Genomic DNA, 20,808 nt, shown 5'->3' with positions numbered 1-20,808 from the left:
TTTCACCATGTTGCCCACACTGGTCTCAAGCTCCTGAGCTCAAGTGATCCACCCGCCTTGGCCTCCCAAAGTTCTGGGATTACAGGAGTGAGCCACAGTGGCCAGCCTTCTACTTTTTTGTAACGTGGCTACTAGAAACATTTTAGGGCGCAGTGGCTCACGCCTGTAATCCCTGCACTTTGGGAGGCCGAGGCGGGCGGATCACGAGGTCAGGAGATCGAGACCATCCTGGCTAACACGGTGAAACCCCGTCTCTACTAAAATACAAAAAATTAGCGGGGCGCGGTGGCGGGCGCCTGTAGTCCCAGCTACTCGGGAGGCTGAGGCAGGAGAATGGCGCGAACCCAGGAGGCGGAGCTTGCAGTGAGCCGAGATGGTGCCACTGCACTCCAGCCTGGGCGACAGAGTGAAGACTCCGCCTCAAAAAAAAAAAAAAAAAAAAAAAAACATTTTAATTACATATATGGCTCACATGTTTCTATTGGACAGTGGGACTCTAGAACTTCTCCAACAGAACAACATCTGAGATGAGGAACTTAAGTGTTTTTTAAAAAGTATTTACAACCCACTGCCCACCAGCAAGGAGCCCTCTGTGATATAAGAACAGTTGAAGAATGAACATTCCCACCAGAAAGAGACCTCAGGGCCCTCCTCTGAGCTCCATGACCCCTGAGGCCTAGAGAGTGGTGTGGCTGGCCCCAGTCTCACAGAAGTCAGCTGCACAGCTGGAACCAAGCCCTAGATTCCTCAGCCTGATTCGGCCACTCGTGCCACCATACAAAGGTATCCACTGGGATTTGAAAATCAGTGTTTTTACTTCAGCAAATGGAACCTGGATAACACCAGTTAGAGTCTGAGCTCCATGATCTTGAGAAGGCAGGATCCTTTGGGAGGGTCTGCATGGAGCCACATCTTGAGCCACAGCCAGACACCTCAGGGCTGCATTAATTGGAGGGGCGGCTCTTGTTATAGATGAGGAAGTCTGAGATGCCATGCCATACATTGCTGTCCTCATAGAGGTAGGTCATGGAGGACTGCAGTGAGGGCTGCAGGGTGGATCGGTGATACTCAAAGAGCCACAGCACCAGCCCCCACACCACTGCGGTGAGCAGCGGGAACGGGTCCCACCTGGGTTCAGGGATGTAGCCCTTCTCAACAGCCAGGCGGCCCAGGGCAAACAGGACACGTGACAACAGGTACATGTTGATCTGCAAAGAGGGAATGATGGGAATTACTGGTGATCAGTAGTGATGTCCCTCTTTTGTTTTTGATATTAATAATTTGTTTCATTTCTCTTTTTTCCTGGGTTTATTTTATTTATCTCTTCAAAGAATGAGCCTGGCTAAGGGTTTATTTTATTTATCTCTTCAAAGAATCAACTTTTGGTTTAGTTCCTTTTCTCTATTGATTTCGTGTTTTCAGTTTCGTTGATTTCTGCACTAAATTTTTAAATTTTTTTCTGAGATGGAATCTGGCCCTATCGCCCAGGCTGGAGTGGGCTTACTGGATCTCGGCTCACTGCAACCTCTGCCTCCTAGGTTCAAGCGATTCTACTGCCTCAGCCTCCAGAGTAGCTGGGATTACAGGTGTCATCCACTACGCCCAGCTAATTTTTGTATTTTTAGTAGAGATAGGGTTTCACTGCGTTGGCCAGGATGGTCCTGAACTCCTGACCTCAGATAATCCGCCCACCTCAGCCTTCCAAAGTGCTGGGATTACAGGTGTAAGCCACAGCGCCAGCCCATTTTCTGCACTAATTTTTATTGCTTCTTTTCTTCAGCTTACTTTGGAGGTAGTTAAAAAATAATAATAATAATAAAAATAAAACTTTAGAGATGGGGTCTTGCTCTGTTGCCCCAGCTGTCTCAAACTCCTGGCCTCAAGCAGTCCTCCCGCCTCAGCATGCCAAAGTGTTGGGATTATATGTGACAGCCAATAAAAATTACAGTTAAAAAAAAAAATGTGGCCGGGCGCAGTGGCTCAAGCCTGTAATCCCAGCACTTTGGGAGGCCGAGGTGGGCGGATCACAAGGTCAGGAGATCGAGACCACAGTGAAACCCCGTCTCTACTAAAAATACAAAAAATTAGCCGGGCGCGGTGGCGGGCGCCTGTAGTCCCAGCTACTCAGGAGGCTGAGGCAGGAGAATGGCGGGAACCTGGGAGGCAGAGCTTGCAGTGAGCCGAGATCACGCCACTGCACTCCAGCCTGGGCAACAGCGTGAGACTCCGTCTCAAAAAAAAAAAAAAAAAAAAAAAGTTTAAATTTTTTTTTCTTTTTTTTTTTTTTTTGAGACAGAGTCTTCCTCTGTCACCCTGGCTGGAGTGTGCAGTGGCACGATCTTGGCTCACTGCAACCTCTACCTCCCTGGTTCAAGCGATTCTCTTGCCTCAGCCTCCCAAGCAGCTGAGACTACAGGTGTGTGCCACCATGCCTAATTTTTTTGCAGTTTTTTTTTTTTTTTTTTTTTTGAGAAGGAGTCTCGTTCTGTTGCCCAGGCCGGAGTCAGTGGCGCTATCTCAGCTCACTGCAAGCTCCGCCTCCCAGGTTCACGCCATTCTCCTGGCTCAGCCTCCGGAGTAGCTGGGACTACAGGCGCCTGCCACCTTGCCCGGCTAATTTTTTGTATTTTTTTAGTAGAGACGGGGTTTCACCGTGTTAGCCAGGATGGTCTCGATCTCCTGACCTCGTGATCTGCCCGTCTCGGCCTCCCAAAGTGCTGGGATTACAGGCTTGAGCCACCACGCCCGGCCATTTTTTTGCATTTTTAATGGAGATGGGATTACCAGCATGAGCCACCATGCCTGTCCTAAAAAGTATTTTTACAATTTAAAAATATTTAAGAAATTTGAGGGAGGCAAGTAGAGAGAGGCTGCCAACTTTGCAGGATGCCAAAGAACATTAAAAAACAACTAGCATTCCGCCAGGTGCGGTGGCTCACGCTACACTTTGGGAGACCAAGGGGGGCACCACCTGAGGTCAGGAGTTTGAGACCAGTCTGACCAATATGGTGAAACCCCATCTCTACTAAAAATACAAAAATTAGCTGGTATGGTGGCAGGCGCTTGTAGTCCCCCCAGCTACTCGGGGGGCTGAGATAGGACAAATGCTTGAACCTGGGAAATGGAGGTTGTTGCAATGAGCCTAGATCGTGCCACTGCACTCCAACCTGGGCAACAGAGCAAGACTGTCTCAATAAAAACAAAACAGAACAAAAACCCAACAACTAGCATTTAGTCTCTTATTCATCATCATCTCATAGCAAAAGGGAATTTTAACCCAGAAAAAGGACAAGTCACAGAATGAGAGAGAGTTTTTAAGAGTGTATTAAGTTTTCTTTTGTGAAAACCTTACTTCAGGGTCATTTTTTCCCCTCATTTCACTACAGAGTGGTTTTCAAAAACAATCTCTGCCCCAGAGAGCAGCACATGCATTGATTTTTGGGAACCATGAAATTACAGATGGAAAAACTGAGAGGGAAGTGACCTTCCAAAGTCACAGAGGGACTGGTGAGTCACAGACCTCAGACATGTAAAAGAGCTAAGAGCGCCGGGCGCGGTGGCTCACGCCTGTAATCCCAGCACTTTGGGAGGCCGAGACGGGCGGATCACGAGGTCAGGAGATCGAGACCATCCTGGCTAACACGGTGAAACCCCGTCTCTACTAAAAAATACAAAAAACTAGCCGGGCGAGGTGGCGGGCGCCTATAGTCCCAGCTACTCGGGAGGCTGAGGCAGGAGAATGGCGTGAACCCGGGAGGCGGAGCTTGCAGTGAGCTGAGATCCGGCCACCGCACTCCAGCCTGGGTGACAGAGCGAGACTCCGTCTCAAAAAAAAAAAAAAAAAAAAAAAAAAAAAAAAAAAAAAAAAGAGCTAAGAGCTTATCATCTTCATCACCTCCACCCCAACCTCTATACAGAACCAGGGCCCCCTCCCCTAGCCCCACCTCTATACAGAACCATGCCCGCTACCCCCACCCCCACTTCTACACTGAACCACGCCCCCTCCCCACTCCCATCTCTACACGGAACCAGGCCCCTTCTCCTACGCTTACCTCTATATGAAACCATGCCCCTTCCCCACCCCCACCTCTATACTGAACCACGCCTTCTTCCACCACCTCTACACTGAACGCCCTTCCCCCACCTCCACCTCTACACTAAACCACGCCCCTTCCCCCACCCACACCTCTACACTGAGCCTCGCCCCTTCCCCCACCCTCACCTCTACACTGAACCACACCCCTTCCCCCCACCCACACCTCTACACTGAACCACGCCCCTTCCCCCACCTCTACACTGAACCACGCCCCTTCCCCCCACCCACACCTCTACACTGAACCACGCCCCTTCCCCAACTCCCACCTGCACACTGAACCACGCCCCTTCCCCCACCCACACCTCTACACCGAACCACGTCCCCTTCCCCCACCCCTACCTCTACACGGAACCAGGCCCCTTCCCCACCTCCCACCTCCACACTGAACCACACTCCTTTCCCGGCTCCTAACTCTACACTGAACCACGCCCTATCCCCCACTCTTACCTCTATACAGAACCACGCCCCTTCCCCAACTCATAACTCTACACTGAACCACATCCCTTCCCCCACTCCTACCTCTATCCAGAACCATACCCTTTCCCCCACTCCCACCCTAATCCACAACCACGCCCTTCCCCCCCACCTCTATATAGAACCATACCTCTTCCCCCACTCCTACGTCTACACTGAGCCACGCCCCTTCCCCTGCGCCTACCTCTATACAGAACCACGCCCATCCCCCACCCCTACACTGAACCACGCCCTTCCCCCCATCCCCACCTCTACACTGAACCATGCCCCTTCCCCCACCCACACCTCTACACTGAACCACGTCCCCTTCCCCCACCCCTACCTCTACACGGAACCAGGCCCCTTCCCCAACTCCCACCTCCACACTGAACCACACTCCTTTCCCACCTCCTAACTCTACACTGAACCACACCCTATCCCCCACTCCTACCTCTATACAGAACCATGCCCCTTCCCCCACTCATAACTCTACACTGAACCACACCCCTTCCCCCACTCATAACTCTACACTGAACCACATCCCTTCCCCGCCTCCTACCTCTTATCCAGAACCATACCCTTTCCCCCACTCCCACCCTAATCCACAACCACGCCCTTCCCCCCACCTCTATAGAGAACCACACCTCTCCCCCCACTCCTACCTCTACACTGAGCCATGCCCCTTCCCCCACGCCTACCTCTATACTGAACCACGCCCCTTCCCCCCACTCCCACCTCTACACTGAACCACGCCCCTTCCCCTACCTCTACCTCTATACAGAACCACGCCCCTTCCCCCACTCCTACCTCTACACTGAACCACGCCCTTCCCCCGACTCCCACCTCTACACTGAACCACACCCCTTCCCCCACTCCCACCTCTACACTGAATCACGCCCGTTCCCCCCACTCCTACCTCTATACTGAACCATGCCCTCTTCCCCCACCCCCACCTCTACACTGAACCACGCCCTCTTCCGTCACCCCCACCTCTGTACTGAACCACTCCCCCTTCCATCACCCCTACCTTTGTACTGAATCACGCCCCCTTCTGTCACTCCACCTCTGTACTGAACCACTCCCCATTTTGTCACCCCCACCTCTATGCTGAACCACGCCCCCCTCACCACCCCCACCTCGGGAGGATCTTTACCTGGCTGTTGATGTTATTGTTTTCTCCAAACACCAGGATACCCCCGAGGAAGGCCGCCAGGAATGCGTGCGCTGGGTAGGTCTTGCCTTGTATGCGGGACTGCAGGGCACGGAGACCCTTGTAGGTGAACACAAACCATGCCAGGTTCCAGGAGTGCATATACGTGGCCTGCAGGATGGCCCACAGCTTCTCCTGGAGGCTGCACAAACACAGGCGCCCCTGCCGTGAGTGCAGGCTCGGCAGCCCCACTGAGCACTGGGCATGCCTAACAACCTGCCAAAGCGCTCAGAGTAATGCTCATTCAGTCACCGGCCTCTACCCTTCATGCTCTCTCCCCTGATTCAGGCCTTGACTCAGTGCCACTTCCCCAAGGAGACCTTCCCTGATCACCCTACAGAATAGAATACCCATCACATCCTGTCCTGACCCTAATTTTCTTTTCCTTCCTAGCTATGGTCACCACCCGACATTTATATGCTTGTTTATTATCTTCCCCCACCCCAGTAGCAGCTACAGGAGGGTGGTGTCTGGATCTGGCTTGTTCATCTGCAGGGCCTGGCACATAGTAGGTGCTTAATAAATGTTTTTTTGAGTAAAAATGTGAAGAAGTGAAGGAGTGAGTGTCTGCCATGTGTTGGATCTGGGAATACAATTCTGAGAAGAAACAGATCTGCTCGCTGCCCTCAGGGGCTTGAGATCTGCTGGGAGAGGAAAATGTGAAATAAATAATTACAAAAAGAACTTTGACCTTGACAAGAGATGGTGCTGGGATCTTCCTGATGAGGAGGAGTCAAGGAGGTCAAGAGGGGAGGGGAGCTGCATCCCAGGCAGAGGGCTCAGCACGTGCCAGGCCCAGAGGAGGGGCAGAGAGTATGAGGAACGGAGCAGAGAGAAGCCACAGTGGCCATGGGGAGAGAACCAGAGAGTTTGTGGGGAGGGTGCAGGGCAGAGGCAGTGGGTCCATGCTGTTTGGTCTTTATCCTGAGAAGTGAACATTTAAATAGAGGAGGCTATTCTTTTTATCCCTTAAAAATCACTAGAGGTCAGGTGCAGTGCAGTGGCTCACGCCTATAACCCCAACACTTTGGGAGGCTGTGCTGAGTAGGCGCCACTGCATTCCAGCCTGGGCGACAGAGAGAGACTCTACCTTAAAAAAAAAAAAAAAAAGTTACTAGGAGGCCAGACATAGTAGCTCACACTTGTGGCTCACACCTGTCATCCCAGCACTTTGAGAGGCCAACATGGGCAGATTCCTTGAGCCCAGGAGTTCCAGACCAGCTTGGGCAACATAATGAGACCTTGTCTCTATAAAAAAAAATAAAGAAAAAATTAGCCTGGTGTGGTGGCACATGCCTGTAGTTCCTGCTACTCGGGAGGCTGAGGAAGGAGGTTTGCTTGAGTCTGCAGTGAACCACGATTGTGCAACAGCACTCCAGTCTGGGTAACAGATTCCCTGTCTCTAAAAATTTAAAAAAAAAAAAAAAAAAAATCACTAGGGGGCAGGAAGGACAACACAGAGAAAGAGCAGAGTCTACTCCTCCCAATTCAGGAATGGCAAACTCAGATGCTCTTAAAGCTCGACGAGGACCCTGAATGAGTGAGAGAGTCCACGGGGAAATCTTCCAGGTGGCTGGGGACAGCCGGGAGCAGCTGGCTGTCACCCCATGCAAACACAGGCCCCAGTGTTGCCAGTCCTAAGGCAGGAAAGCTCGATTTCCATGTGGAATCCACCAGTTTTTAAATGTTGGCACTAACCCTGCCTTCAAAATGTGTCTAGAGACTGACCACTCTTCTCACCTGCACCAGCACCACTGAGGTCCAAGCCCGACATTGGCTCACTTGCATCACTGCCACAGCCTCCTGGAGGGAACCTGCTTCTGCCCTTGGGTGGCCCCGCTCCCCTCCCCCCACACCAATCTGTTCTTAACCTGGCAGCAATTTTTTTTTTTTCTTCTCTGAGATGGAGTCTAGCTCTGTTGCCCAAGCTGGAGTCCAGTGGCATGATCTGGGCTCACTGCAACCTCTCCTCCTGGGTTTGAGCGATTCTCTTGCCTCAGCCTCCTGAGTAGCTGGGACTACAGGTGTGCACCATCACATACGACTAATCTGTTTATTTATTTTGAGACGGAGTCTCACTCTGTGGCCCAAGCTGGAGTGCAGTATCGTGATCTCGGCTCACTGCAACCTCTGCCTCTCAGGTTCAAGCAATTCTCCTGCCTCGGCTTTCTGAGTAGCTGGGACCACAGGCGTGTGCTGCCATGCCCAGCTAATTTTTGTATTTTTAGTAGAGACAGGGTTTCACCGTGTTGGCCAGGATGGTCTTGATCTCCTGACCTCACGATTTGCCTGCCTCAGCTTCCCAAACTGCTGGGATTACGGGCGTGAGCCATTGTGCCCAACCTAATCTTTGTATTTTTTGGTAGAGACAAGGTTTTGCCATGTTGGCCTGGCTGGTCTCGAACTCCTGACCTCAAGTGTACCACCCACCTCGGCCTCCCAAAGTGTTGGGATTACAGGCATGAGCCACTGCGCCTAGCCTTGTAGCAGATTCTTAACCCTCACGCTGTTAACACGTAAGTCAAATAATGGTGCAGCCCTGCTCAAAATCTTACAACAATTTCCCATTGCACTTAAAGGAAAAGCCAAATTCCTCTCTATGACCCAAAGCTGGAGAGGACTGACCCAGGTCAAGCTGTGACCCGCCTCTCTGTCCTCTCTCCCCTTCAGTCCCTCTGCTCCAGCCTCCTCACACTTATCAGGCAGGATCCTACCTCAAGGCCTTTGCACTGGCTATGCCCGTGGCCTGGAACACTCTTTCCCCTCATATCCACCTGGACAACTCTGTCTCCTTGAAGTCTTTCCTCCAATGTCACTTTCTCATAGAGGCCTTCCCTATTTAATTCTGCAACCTGTCCCCTCAGCACTTCTGATGCCCTTTCCCTTTTTCCCTGCTCTAATTTCACTTTTCCATAACCATATCACCTTCTAACAAACCACAGACTCTCCTTACTAGGTTTATTTTCTGCCACCCCCTGCTAGAATGTCAGCAGGAGTCACTGCCTGTTTTGTTCACTGCTGTATCCCCAGTACCTAGAACAGTGTCTGGCACATAGCAGATGCTCAATAAACACCTGCTGAATACGCATGAGTTCAGTTTTTTAAAAAATGACTTGGAGGACAACAAAAACAAAACAAACAAATAAATAAGATAAAAATACAAAATGAGCACATCTTGCAAGTTGGAGTTGGCCTGGAGGCTAGCAGTGCATGATTCCTGTACATTCTACGTGAGCCTGTATGCATTGAACACTAGACTGCAACCCGTTTTCTGAGAAATGCCTTGAGGGAAGAGCTACGGGAAATGAGAGGAAGGTGAAGAGGCTTGAGCAAGAGACGAGAGATCAGGGAGCTTTGAGGAGGAAGTGATCCTCAGAGAACTGGTCTGGATTGCTAGGAGGGAAGTAAAGGTGGAGTGCGAGCCAAAGGCTCTCCTGGAGTGAGAGCTGCATGAGCAGACGTGTGCAGGTGGAGCTACACATGGCACGTGCATGGAATGGCAGTGAGTTCTGTGTGCCAAAGGCACCCCAGGGTGGACACAACAGGGGGTCAGCTGAAGCCAGACTGCAGAAGGCACTGAAGGCCAGGCCTGGAAGCTGGGCTTTCTTGGAGGGCACAGGGAGTTTTCAAGCAGGGATAATGGAATCACAGTTGGACTTTAGGGCCAGGCACGGTGACTCACACCTGTAATCCCAGCACTGTGGGAGGCCCAGGCAGCTGATCATCTGAAGTCGTGAGTTCAAGACCAGCCTGGCCAATATGGTGAAACCCCATCTCTACTAAAAATGCAAAAATTAGCCAGGCCTGGTGGCGGGTGCCTGTAGTCCCAGCTACTCAGGAGACTGAAGCAGGAGAATCACTTGATTCCCAGAGGCGGAGGTTGCAGTGAACCAAGATCACCACTGCACTCCAGCCTGGGCAACAGAGAGAGACTCCATCTCAACAACAACAAAAAACAAAAGAAAAAAAGAGTTGAACTGTAGGAGGGTGATGGCGGGGACAGGGTAGACCCAGCTAAGAAGCTATTACGACTGTCCTGGCACTGAGGGCTGACCACCTTCTCTCCCAGTTTGAGGGATGTGTACCTGCCATTCCGGAAGAGAAAGGTCATGACCAGTGCATGAGGGGCCCGGATTTTGGCTCCATAGCTGTAGAAACAGAAGAAAACAGTTACTATAACGTCACTGTGTTGCACTTTCTTTTTGGGCTCTCCTTTTGACCGCTTGTTCTCTCTCCCCATCCCAAATTCTGACACCACTTTGGGAGGGGAAATCATGCTGGATGCAAATCCTGGCTCTGATACTTCCTGGTAGTATGGTCTCAGGCGTGTCCTTTAACTTCTCTGAACCTCAGTTTCCGCACCATAAAAAGGGATGTTATTTTTAATTATTCAACAACAGAGCCTCATTCTGTCTCCCAGGCTGGTGTGCAGTGGTACGATCACAGCTCACTGCAGCCCTGAACTCCTAGGCTCCAGCGATCCTCCAGCCTCAGCTCCCTGAGTAGCTGAGACTACAAGTGTGTGCCATCATGATCAGCATAAAAAGGGTTGTTTTTTGTTTGTTTTTTGAGATGGAGTCTCGCTTCGTCACCCAGGCTGGAGTACAGTGGTGCAATCTTGGCTCACTGTAGCCTCCGCCTCCTGGGTTCAAGCAATTCTCCTGCCTCAGCCTCCCGAGTAGCTGGGATTACAGGCGCCAGCCACCATGCCAGGCTAATTTTTGTATTTTTAGTAGAGATGGGGTTTTACCATGTTGCCCAGGCTGGTCTGGAACTCCTGACCTCAGGTGATCCGCCAACCTTAAAAAGGGATGTTAAACGTCAGAGGGCTCGTTGTAATTTCTTTTTTCTTTTCCGAGACAGAGTCTCTCTCTGTCGCCCAGGCTGGAGTGCAGTGGTATGATCTTGGCTTACTGCAACCTCCGCCTCCCTGGTTCAGGCAATTATCTTGCCTCAGCCTCCTGAGTAGCTGGGATTACAAGTACACGCCACCATGCCCGGGTAATTTTTGTATTTTTAGTAGAGACAAGGTTTCTCCATGTTGCTCAGGCTGGTTTCGAACTCCTGACTTCAGGTGATCCGCCTGCCTCGGCCTCCCAAAGTGCTGGGATTACAGGTGTGAGCCACCATGCCCGGCCCTATAATTTGGATGGAAGGAGATGGTACATGTAAAAGGTCCACCATCCTTGCTCAACTGGCTTTGTGGAATTGCTCCCTCTGCTCCATCCTGACATTCTCACTGCAGCCAGTCTCATCTTTTTTTTTTTTTTGAGACGGAGTTTTGCTCTTATTGCTCAGCCTGGAGTGCAATGGCGTGATCTCGGCTCACTGCAACCTCCGCCTCCCAGGTTCCAGCAATTCTCCTGCCTCAGTCTCCCAAGTAGCTGGAATTACAGGCATGTGCCACCATGCCCGGCTAATTTTGTATTTTTAGTAGAGATGGGGTTTCTCCCTGTTGGTCAGGCTGGTCTCGAACTCCCAACCTCAGGTGATCTGCCCGCCTCAGCCTCCCAAAGTGCTGGGATTATAAGCGTGAGCCACCCTGCCCGTCCTAGCCAGTCTCATCTTTTAAAAACATCAATCTCATCACATCACTCCCAGCTTAAAATCCTCTAACATCTTTCCACTACTCACAGAACAAATTCCAAGCTCCTCCCTGCAGCCTTGAAAGTGCTACAGGCTTGGCCCCTGGTCAATGCTCCCACCTCACCCCAGAGCCCTCCTCTGCTGCTCCAGCCACACTGTCCTTCCTGGACTGCGTCTGACACATCAGGTCCTTCTCTGCTCCTGGCTTTGTCCTGGCAGTTCCCACTACCTGGCGTGCTCCTCCCCAGTCACCTTCCCTCAGCCTTCCAGTCTCAGCTGGGCCCTCTGTAAAGGCCTTCTGTTACTCCAGCCTAGGTTTGCGCAATTTTTCATTGCCACAGATCCCAAAACTTCTCTCCAGCACTTCATCTTCCCAGTTTAATGACTCAGCTATTAACTATTTATTCTATTATAATGATCGCTTTCCTGTGCTAGACTGTGGGCTCTGTGAAGACAGGGAATGTGTCTGGCTTGTCATCTGCATAGTCCCTAGCACCCCACATGGTACCTGACAAATAACATGTGCTTGATAAATAACTGTTGACTGACCGATGCCAGAACAGCCCTTACCCATGACAATGTCATTTCTAGAAGGTTCTATCTTCAGCTTGGCTCATCTTAAAGTTAACAAATTCCCTAAAACAGCTGTTAGGTAACACTATACCTCTTTCTAACTATTATACAAAGGAGGACCTCAACTTTGTAAAAATGCATTTATAAAAAGGCTGGTACTTTGGAAGGCTGAAGTGGGCAGATCATTTGAGGTCAGGAGTTTGAGACCAGCCTGGACAACATAGTGAAACCCTGTCTCTACTAAAAATACTACAAAAATTGGCTGGCTATGGTGGCGGGCACCTATATTCCCAGCTACTCGGGAGGCTGAGGCAGGAGAATCTCTTCAACCCGGGAGGCGGAGGCTGCAGCAAGTCGAGATTGTGCCACTGCACTCCAGCCTGGGCAGCAGACTAAGACTCTGTCTCAAAAACAAAAATAAAATTTAAAAAACTGGAAGGAAATATGCCACTGTTATTAGCAATGCCCACTGCACTGGAGGAATATAAAATTTATTTTTGCTTGCTTTTTAAACTTTTCTATACTTCCAAAATTATCTGTGATTAAGCATTGCTTTTAAAATTATTAAATATCTTAAATGTTACATAATTGCCTCTTTTTAAGATTCAAACCTCTTCTCCCACCCCTCCTTTCTCCTCCTCATTTAGGGATCTAGGAATGATGTGACCATGTTTACTTTCATTGTTTTAACTATACTCAAATGAATAGTAGAAAGACAGTGGTATTTGGTGCCAAAGCCCTGCCATGTTTTGCTGTGTGAACTTGGATAAATCAGTTAACCTCTCTGAACCTCCCTTTTCCCATCAACAAAAGGTATTCTCCATTTTACAGAATGGCTTTTGGCAGTTACGCACATGTAGAAGTTCCTAGCTCAGTCAATATTAGTATCTCTTCTTTTTTTATTCTTTATTGGACAACTCCACCCCTACCCCTATCCCTGACTAAGTTCTCCAGGTACCGACCCTGGTCTTACCAGGCTACAAGGTCTAAAAATCCTGGACAGCCCCCTTGAGACAATGGTCATGAGCCACATACTATTGTCTCCCCAAATATACATGAATGTTCACTGTAGGCTTGTTTGAAAAAACAAAAGACTGGAATCAAATCTGTGTCCAAGGCTGGGTGCAGTGGCTCATGCCTGTAATCCTAGCACTCTGGGAGGCCAAGGTAGGAGGACTGCTTAAGGCCAGGAGTTCAAGACCTGCCTGGGCAACATGGTGAGACCCCATCTCTACAAAAAATAAAAAATTTGGCCAGGTGCAGTGACTCACGTCTGTAATTCCAGCACTTTAGGAGGCTGAGGTGGGTGGATCGCTTGAGCCGGGAGCTTGAGACCAGCCTGGGCAATGTAGTGATACTCTGTCTTTATAAAAAGTATGAAAAATTAACTGGTGTTGTGCACCTATAGTCCTAGCTACTTGGGAGGCTGAGGTGCGAGGATTCCTGGAGCCCAAGAGTTCAAGGCTACAGTGAGCTATGATCACACCACTGCACTCCAGCCTGGGTGACAGAGCAAGACCCCATCTTTAAATTAAAAAAAAAAAAAAAAAAAGGCCCAGCACGGTCGTTCACGCCTATAATCCCAGCACTTTGGGAGGTTGGGGCAGGTGGATCACCTGAGGTCAGGAGTTCAAGACCAGCCTGGCCAATGTACCGAAATCCCATCTCTACTAAAAATACAAAAATTAGCTGGATGTGGTGGTGCACACCTGTAATCCCAGCTATTCAGGAGGCTGAGGCAGGAGAATCGCTTGAACCCGGGAGGTGCAGGTTGCAGTGAGCCGAGATAGTGCCATTGCACTCCAGTCTGGGCAACAGAGCAACACTCCATCTCAAAAAAAAAAAAAAAAAGAATGAGGCAACTTTATGCACACTGATATGGACATACAACTTATTACAGCAAGGTGTACAGATGTGTGTGCAGCACAGCAATAACTGTGTAAAATGAGGAAATTATAAATCCAAAATTATTTCAACATAAAACTTTTTAAAAAGATGTGTGGGGGTGCCGGGTGCAGTGGCTCACACCTGTAATCCCAGCATTTTGGAAGGCCCAGGCAGGTGGTCACGAGATAAGGAATTCGAGACCAGCCTGGCCAGCATGGTGAAAACCGTCTCTACTAAAAATACAAAAAAATTAGCCAAGCATGATAGCGCGTAGCTGTAGTCCCGCTACTTGGGAGGCTGAAGCAGGAGAATTGCTTGAACCCGGGAGGCGGAGGTTGCAGTGAACCGAGCAAGATCACACCACTGCACTCCAGCCTGGGTGACAGAGCGAGATCCTGTCTAAAAAAACAAAAAAACAAAAAGGGCCGGGCGCGGTGGCTCACACCTGTAATCCCAGCACTCTGGGAGGCCGAGGCGGGCAGATGACGAGGTCAGGAGATCGAGACCATCCTGGCTGACATGGTGAAACCCAGTCTCTACTAAAAAATACAAAAAGTTAGCCGGGCGTGGTGGCGGGCACCTGTAGTCCCAGCTACTCAGGAGGCTGAGGCAGGAGAATGGCTTGAACCCAAGAGATGGAGCTTGCAGTGAGCCGAGATCATGCCAGTGCACTCCAGCCTGGGCAACAGAGCAAGACTCCGTCTCAAAAAAGAAAAAAACTTGGCAAAAGGGTCACTGATGATCGAGCAATAGCTGACATAATCTGGCCAGAACCAGTGGGAACCAGTTCTACCTGACTCTTGAGTGTCCATGGGAGCCAAGAGCCTGGCACTGGGGCCAGGCATCCTTGGGTTTGAATCCTGGCTCCAACCCTGACCAAGTGCTGTGGCCATGAGCAATGGGTCTACCTCTGAGCTATAGCCTTTTCATCTGGAAAATGGGGACAATGGCAATTCTGATCTTGCACACTTATTCATTCATTCAATAAATATTTGAGAAACTACTAAATACCAGGTGCTAGTAATACACCAAGGAACAAAATAGATAAGTTATGGCCTCATGAAACTTACTTTCTTTTTTTTTTTTCTTTTGAGACGGAGTTTCACTCTGTCTCCCAGGCTGGAGTAGAGTGGCCCAATCTCGGCTCACTGCAACCTCCACCTCCTGGGTTCAAACAGTTCTCCTGCCCCTCAGCCTCCCATGTAGGTGGGACTACAGGCACATGCTACTACACCCAGCTAATTTTTGGTAGAGATGGGGTTTTGCCATGTTGGCCAGGCTGGTCTCGAACTCCTGATCTCAGATAATCCGCCTGCCTCGGCCTCCCAAAGTGCTAGGATTACAGGTGTGAGCCACCGTGGCCAGCCTGTGCTAAGCATTTCACACATATTGACTCAATCTTGATAGTATAAGTACTAGTACCATGCCCATTTTACAGAAATTGAGGCTTAGAGAGGCTAAATGACTTCCTCCAGATCACAGAGCAGGTGGGACCAGGGTTCAAGCCAAGGCATCCATATCCTCCCCACCATCCCACGTTGCCACTAGGATGCCAATTCCGGGGGGCACAAACCACTTTCTCTGGTTTGTTCTCTACTTTGTCCCTGGTTCTGGCACTATAGGACCTCAATAAATGGTGGCGGCCGGGCGCGGTGGCTCACGCCTATAATCCCAGCACTTTGGGAGGCCGAGGTGGGCGGATCACGAGGTTAGGAGATAGAGACCATCCCAGCTAACACGGTGAAACACCGTCTCTACTAAAAAATACAAAAAATTAGCCCGGCGTGGGGACAGGCGCCTGTAGTCCCAGCTACTCCGGAAGCTGAGGCAGGAGAATGGTGTGAACCCAGGAGGCAGAGTTTGCAGTGAGCCGAGATTGTGCGACTGCACTCCAGCCTGGGCGACAGAGCGAAACTCTGTCTCAAAAAATAAATAAATAAAATTTAAAAATAAAAATAAAAATAAATGGTGGCTGTTATGCACTAGGTTTAAAGGAGGCTGAGCTCCCCTCTAGGCACCAGCCAGGACAATGACCCCAAGACCTCCTCTCTTGCAGGTAAAATGCCAGGATAGTTGCAGCTTCTTTTACATTCATTGTCAGTCCCAGGAGCCCCCTTAGCCAAATGGGACTTGGCGCTGGAGTCCCACAGGTGAGGAGTGAGAAGCAGGATGCAAGTCCATGGGCAGCTTCATGGGGACAGTATAAACAGGAGACTTCTGCCTGCCAGCTAGAGGCCAGAGCCTAGTTCCCCATTGTGCAAATAGGGCCGTTGAGGCCAGTCAGGCCCAAAGGCACACCGCGAGGCGAGGTGAACTGAACCCAAATAAGGGGATACAGGAGCTGGCATGGGAGGAGGTCAAAGCAAGAGGGCCAGGCTGCAAAGGTTGGAAGACCCAGAAAATGTGCAGTGGGAAACCCAGTTCAGGGCTGGGAAGGCGCGAAACCCAAAATCCAGCTCCCATTGCATAGATAGTGACCTCCGAGACTTAGAGACAAAAGAGGACTGCTCCAGGGCACACAGCACTGCGGCGTCGGACTTTGAACTCGCGCCTCCGACCCCAGCCAGGACATCCCTCAGCCCCAGCCCGGCCCGATGGCCCCACTCACACAGCCCCGTTCCGGAAGCCCTTAAGCACGGCCAACGCAGCGTGGTAGCGGCGCTTGCGCAGCAGTGCGTTGACGGCTACGAGCAGAGCCCGCAGCTGCGGCGGGGCTGCCATAGTGCGGGCGGCGCACCGGCTCGGGGTGCGGAGCTGGAAGCGCACTGACAGCCCGAGGGTCCAGCTGCAGCGCCCACAGCCCCTAGGTAGCGCCGCCAAGTCGTGGCGTCTATAAGCTGTTTCTGCCGTCACTCATGCATGGAAGGCCAATCAGAGAGCGTACTTGTGTCATGGGGCAATAGCACTCATCGAGATAGTTGTCTGACTGGAAGAGAAAGGAAAGCCTGTAACCAATCACAGTGGGGTCCGCCCAAGGACACACACACACACACACACACACACACACACGATTTGTCCACACACACACACACACACACACACACACACACACACGATTTGTCCAATCAGAAGGCATTTTCCCTTGGGCTATGTTCGGTTCACTAGTGGGTTTGGAAGGAGGCGTGTACTTGGAAGGAGGGCTCCAGAAGGAGGAGTCGCCCTGCTTAGAGCTGAGATGGGCGACAGGTGATGATACAGGGAGGAGCAGGTCCCCATCCGACTGGGGTATCCTTTACCATAGCGATCTTCTCAGAGTGTCAGTCACATGGCCCCTCAATGGCTTCAATGTACGTATGTATGTTTTGAGATACAGCCTTGCTCTGTCACCCAGGCTGGAGTGCAGTGGCGCCATCTGGGCTCACTGCATCCTCCCTCCCCCAGGGTTCAAGCAATTCTCCTGCCTCAGCCTCCTGAGTAGGTGGGACTACAGGCACCCACCACCATGCTCGGCTAATTTTTTGTATTTTTAGTAGATTACAGGTGCCCGCCACCATGTCCAGCTAATTTTTGTATTTTTAGTAGAGATGGGGTTTCACCATGTTGGCCAGGCTAGTCTCGAACTCTTGACCTCAGGTGATCCACCTGCCTCGGCCTTCCAAAGTGCTGGGATTACAGGCGTGAGCCCAGCCGGCTTCCACTTATTCTTAGAATCCAAACTCCTCCCCAAGGCCCAGGAGAGAAGACGTCCTGTGATCTGGTCCCTGCCTCTCCCTCTGACCCCACGTTCCAGCACTTGCCACCTCACTGCTCCGCAGCCAAATGGCCTCCCTTCTGTTCCTTGGGCCAAGAACCCTTCTACCTCAGAGCCTTTGCACTGGCTGTTTCCCCACCTGGTATTCGCCATCCTGGGCTCTTCCCATGATGAGCTTCTTCTCATCCTTCAGGTTTCAGCTCAAATGCCACCTCATCAGAGAGACTTTCTGAGACATCCAATTTGAAGTAGCATTGTTCACTCTGACTCATTACCCTGGCTCTTTTTTTTTTTTTTTTTTTTTTTGAGACTCAATCTATCGCTCAGGTTGGAGTGCAGTAGTGTGATCTCAGCTCACTGCAACTCCTGCCTCCCAGGTTCAAGGGATTCTTCTGCTTCAGCCTCCCGAGGAGCTGGGACTACAGGCGCACACCAACATGCCTGGCTAATTTTTGTATTTTTAGTAAAGATGGGGTTTCACCATATTGGCCAGGCTAGTCTCAAACTCCCGACTTTGTGATCCACCCGCCTCAGCCTCCCAAAGTGCTGGAGTTACAGACATGAGCCACTGTGCCCGGCAACCCTGGTTCTTATGTGTTTTTTTTCTTTCACAAAACTTTTGACACTTTGGACTTACTTGTTTACTACGTGTTCATTGTCCATTGCCCTTACCAAACTGTAAATTCTATGAAGGAAGAATGTCTCAATTTCTGCTATAACCCCAGCACTGGGCACATGGTGGGTACTCAACACTTGCTTGTTGAAGCAACACATAGTTTTGGGTTGTCATCTCCCAGAGCATTGATGGGTGACATTAACATATGATGTCACTCACTGTGTGGAGTTGTCACTGAATAACAGCTACACATTGAGTGGTGGCTGTGACTTGTGAGGGTGTCCCCTGGGACTTGGGCCATATGGTATTTACCAGTGATATTATTGCCTTGGTGTCAGGGGACAATTTCAGAGGTCAATAAAGGAGGGAGTTGTGCTGGGCCTATTTTGTCACTGAAACTGGGTTTTCTGGGATTTTTCTTTTGTAATGGTAGGCTACTTTATTCAGTTAATCCTTCCTCTGAAGATAATGACTATGTTAGACAATATATTAAAATATCCTCTTAAAAATACTGAAGTTCCATGACTGGGCGCACTGGCTCATGCCTGTAATCCCAGCACTTTGGGAGGCCAAAGCGGGCGGATCACTTGAGGCCAGGAGTTCAAGACCACCCTGGCCCACGTGGTGAAACCCCCGTCTCTAAAAAATTAAAAAACAAACAACAACACACACAAAAAAAACAAAACAAAAACAAAACAAAATGCTGAAGCTCTGCCAGGTGCAGTAGGTAGCTCAAGCCTGTAATCCCAGCACTTTGGGAAGCCAAGGTGGGTGGATCTCTTGAGCCCAGGAGTTCGAGACCAGCCTGGGCAACATGGCGAAAACCCATCTCTACTAAAAATACAAAAATTAGCCAGGCCTGGTGGCACACACCTGTAGTCCCAACTACAGGCGTAGGAGGATCACCTGAGCCTGGAGAGATCAAGGCTACAGTGAGCGGTGATCATGCCACTGTACTCCATCCTGGGTGACTGCGTGAGACCCTGTATCAAAATGAAGTGCTTAAAAGTATGAGGAATGTGGCCGGGCACGGTGGTTCACGCCTGTAATCCCAGCACTTTGGGAGGGTGAGGTGGGTGGATCACCTGGGGTCAGAGTTCAAGACCAGCCAGACCGACACGGAGAAATCCTGTCTCTACTAAAAATACAAAATTAGCTGGGTGTGGTGACATGTGCTTGTAATGCCAGCTACTCAGGAGGCCGAAGCAGGAGAATCGCTTGAACCCAGGAGGTGGAGGTTGCAGTGAGCCGAGATCATGCCATTGCACTCCAGCCTGGGCAAGAAGAGCGAAACTCCATCTTAGGGAAAAAATATATATATATATATGAGGAATGCTCAGGCCAATTATGGAGTGAAAGCTGGCAACCAGATGGTTAACAGGAAGAGAGGGATATTGGAGCACCAAGGCTACTTATGACATGAGGGCATTTACCAATATTAAACCTGCAAGTTTCAGCTTGTCAACCACACAGGGCAAGGGGGACACAAGTGAAAATCCAGGGCCTCCCAAGGTGGGCAGCCAGATAGCAGATCTCCTCACATTAAGCTGAACCCCCAAAGGGTGCCACCCTCAAGTCTAATGTGAAATGAATCCACTGTAAAACCCTCACCATCAGCCCCAAGGAACTACAGAAAAGGCTGCCTTGGGGCTAAGCAGAACAGTTGAAGGAGAAGGAAAGAGGATTTTTTTTTAAAGCTCTTCCTTAGGAAGTTGTGATCGTTGATGAGTTTTTTTGTACCCCAGGGAGTAGAGCCTGATATAATAGATCAAGAAAGCTCAAGCTACGAACTGGGAACCTGGTTTGAGATGATAACCAAATAGATGTGCTCCCCAAACCCTTGGCAAAAAGGAAATACAGGCCGGGCGCAGTGGCTCACGCCTGTAATCCCAGCACTTTGGGAAGCTGAGGCAGGTGGATCACCTGAGGTCAGGAGTTCGAGACCAGCCTGGTCAACATGGTGAAACCCTGTCTCTACTAAAAATACAAAAATTAGCTGGGCGTGGTGGCGCACGCCTGTAGTCCCAGCTACACAGGAGGCTGAGGCAGGAGAATCGCTTGAACCCAGGAGACGGAGGTTGCAGTGAGCCGAGATCACACCACTGTACTCCAGCCTGGGCGACAGAGCAAGACTCCATCTCAAAAAAAAAAAATTGTGCTTACAAAATTTAAAACTTAAAAAATCAATATTGGGAGCAAAAAGCTATTTATTTAACGGCAGATTTGAAAAGGAACCCAACAGAACTTCTAGAAATCTACTTCTGGTCCCATGAAGAGTCAGTCACTAAGTCCTGACACATGGCCCGGCATCAGAAGGTGTTTGGAAACTATCTGGTTTTGCGAGTTCTTCCTGGGTGCTCTCTTTTGCTAAGCCCTTTCTCACGTAGATAAATAAGTTTCTGCCCTCAAGGGGCCCCGCACAGTGCTAAGGGTAAAGAGTTGCAATAATGGGGACACTTATTGTCTGGTGACTATTTTAATTTTACGTAACTCTGAGTTCCTCAGGGCAGGGCCTGTTTGTTCACCTTTGCCCAGTGAGCACTTAGAGAGAGTAGAGTACTGAGTACTGCCTGTGTGCCAAGGATTGTTTCCTGAGTGCTTTCTTTTCTTTCTTTCTTTCTTTTCTTTCTTTCTTTTTTTTTTTTTGAGACAGAGTCTTGCTCTGTCATCCAGGCTGAAGTGCACTCTGGTGTGAT

The 20,808-nt window shown here is 50.1% G+C and overlaps 2 protein-coding genes across 2 annotated transcripts in view; one reads left to right on the top strand and one right to left on the bottom strand.

Annotated features, from left to right (window-relative positions):
- Positions 1 to 20,808, top strand: part of RALY (RALY heterogeneous nuclear ribonucleoprotein) — a 414,018-nt gene that overhangs the window by 47,679 nt on the left and 345,531 nt on the right. The gene's annotated exons all lie outside the window — the stretch shown is intronic.
- On the bottom strand, positions 795 to 16,645 carry PXMP4 (peroxisomal membrane protein 4). The gene is made up of 4 exons (XM_050807325.1): positions 16,414 to 16,645; positions 9,845 to 9,907; positions 5,703 to 5,901; positions 795 to 1,208 (listed from the first exon to the last, which is right to left on the bottom strand). The coding sequence occupies exons 1-4, from the start codon at positions 16,524 to 16,526 to the stop codon at positions 945 to 947; spliced, it is 639 nt and encodes a 212-aa protein (XP_050663282.1). The 5' UTR covers positions 16,527 to 16,645; the 3' UTR covers positions 795 to 944.

Source organism: Macaca thibetana, chromosome 10, assembly GCF_024542745.1.
Source record: "Macaca thibetana thibetana isolate TM-01 chromosome 10, ASM2454274v1, whole genome shotgun sequence".
Lineage (NCBI taxonomy): Eukaryota > Metazoa > Chordata > Mammalia > Primates > Cercopithecidae > Macaca > Macaca thibetana.
Note: the sequence above shows the minus strand (reverse complement) of the source record. Positions and strands in the feature narration are given on the sequence as shown.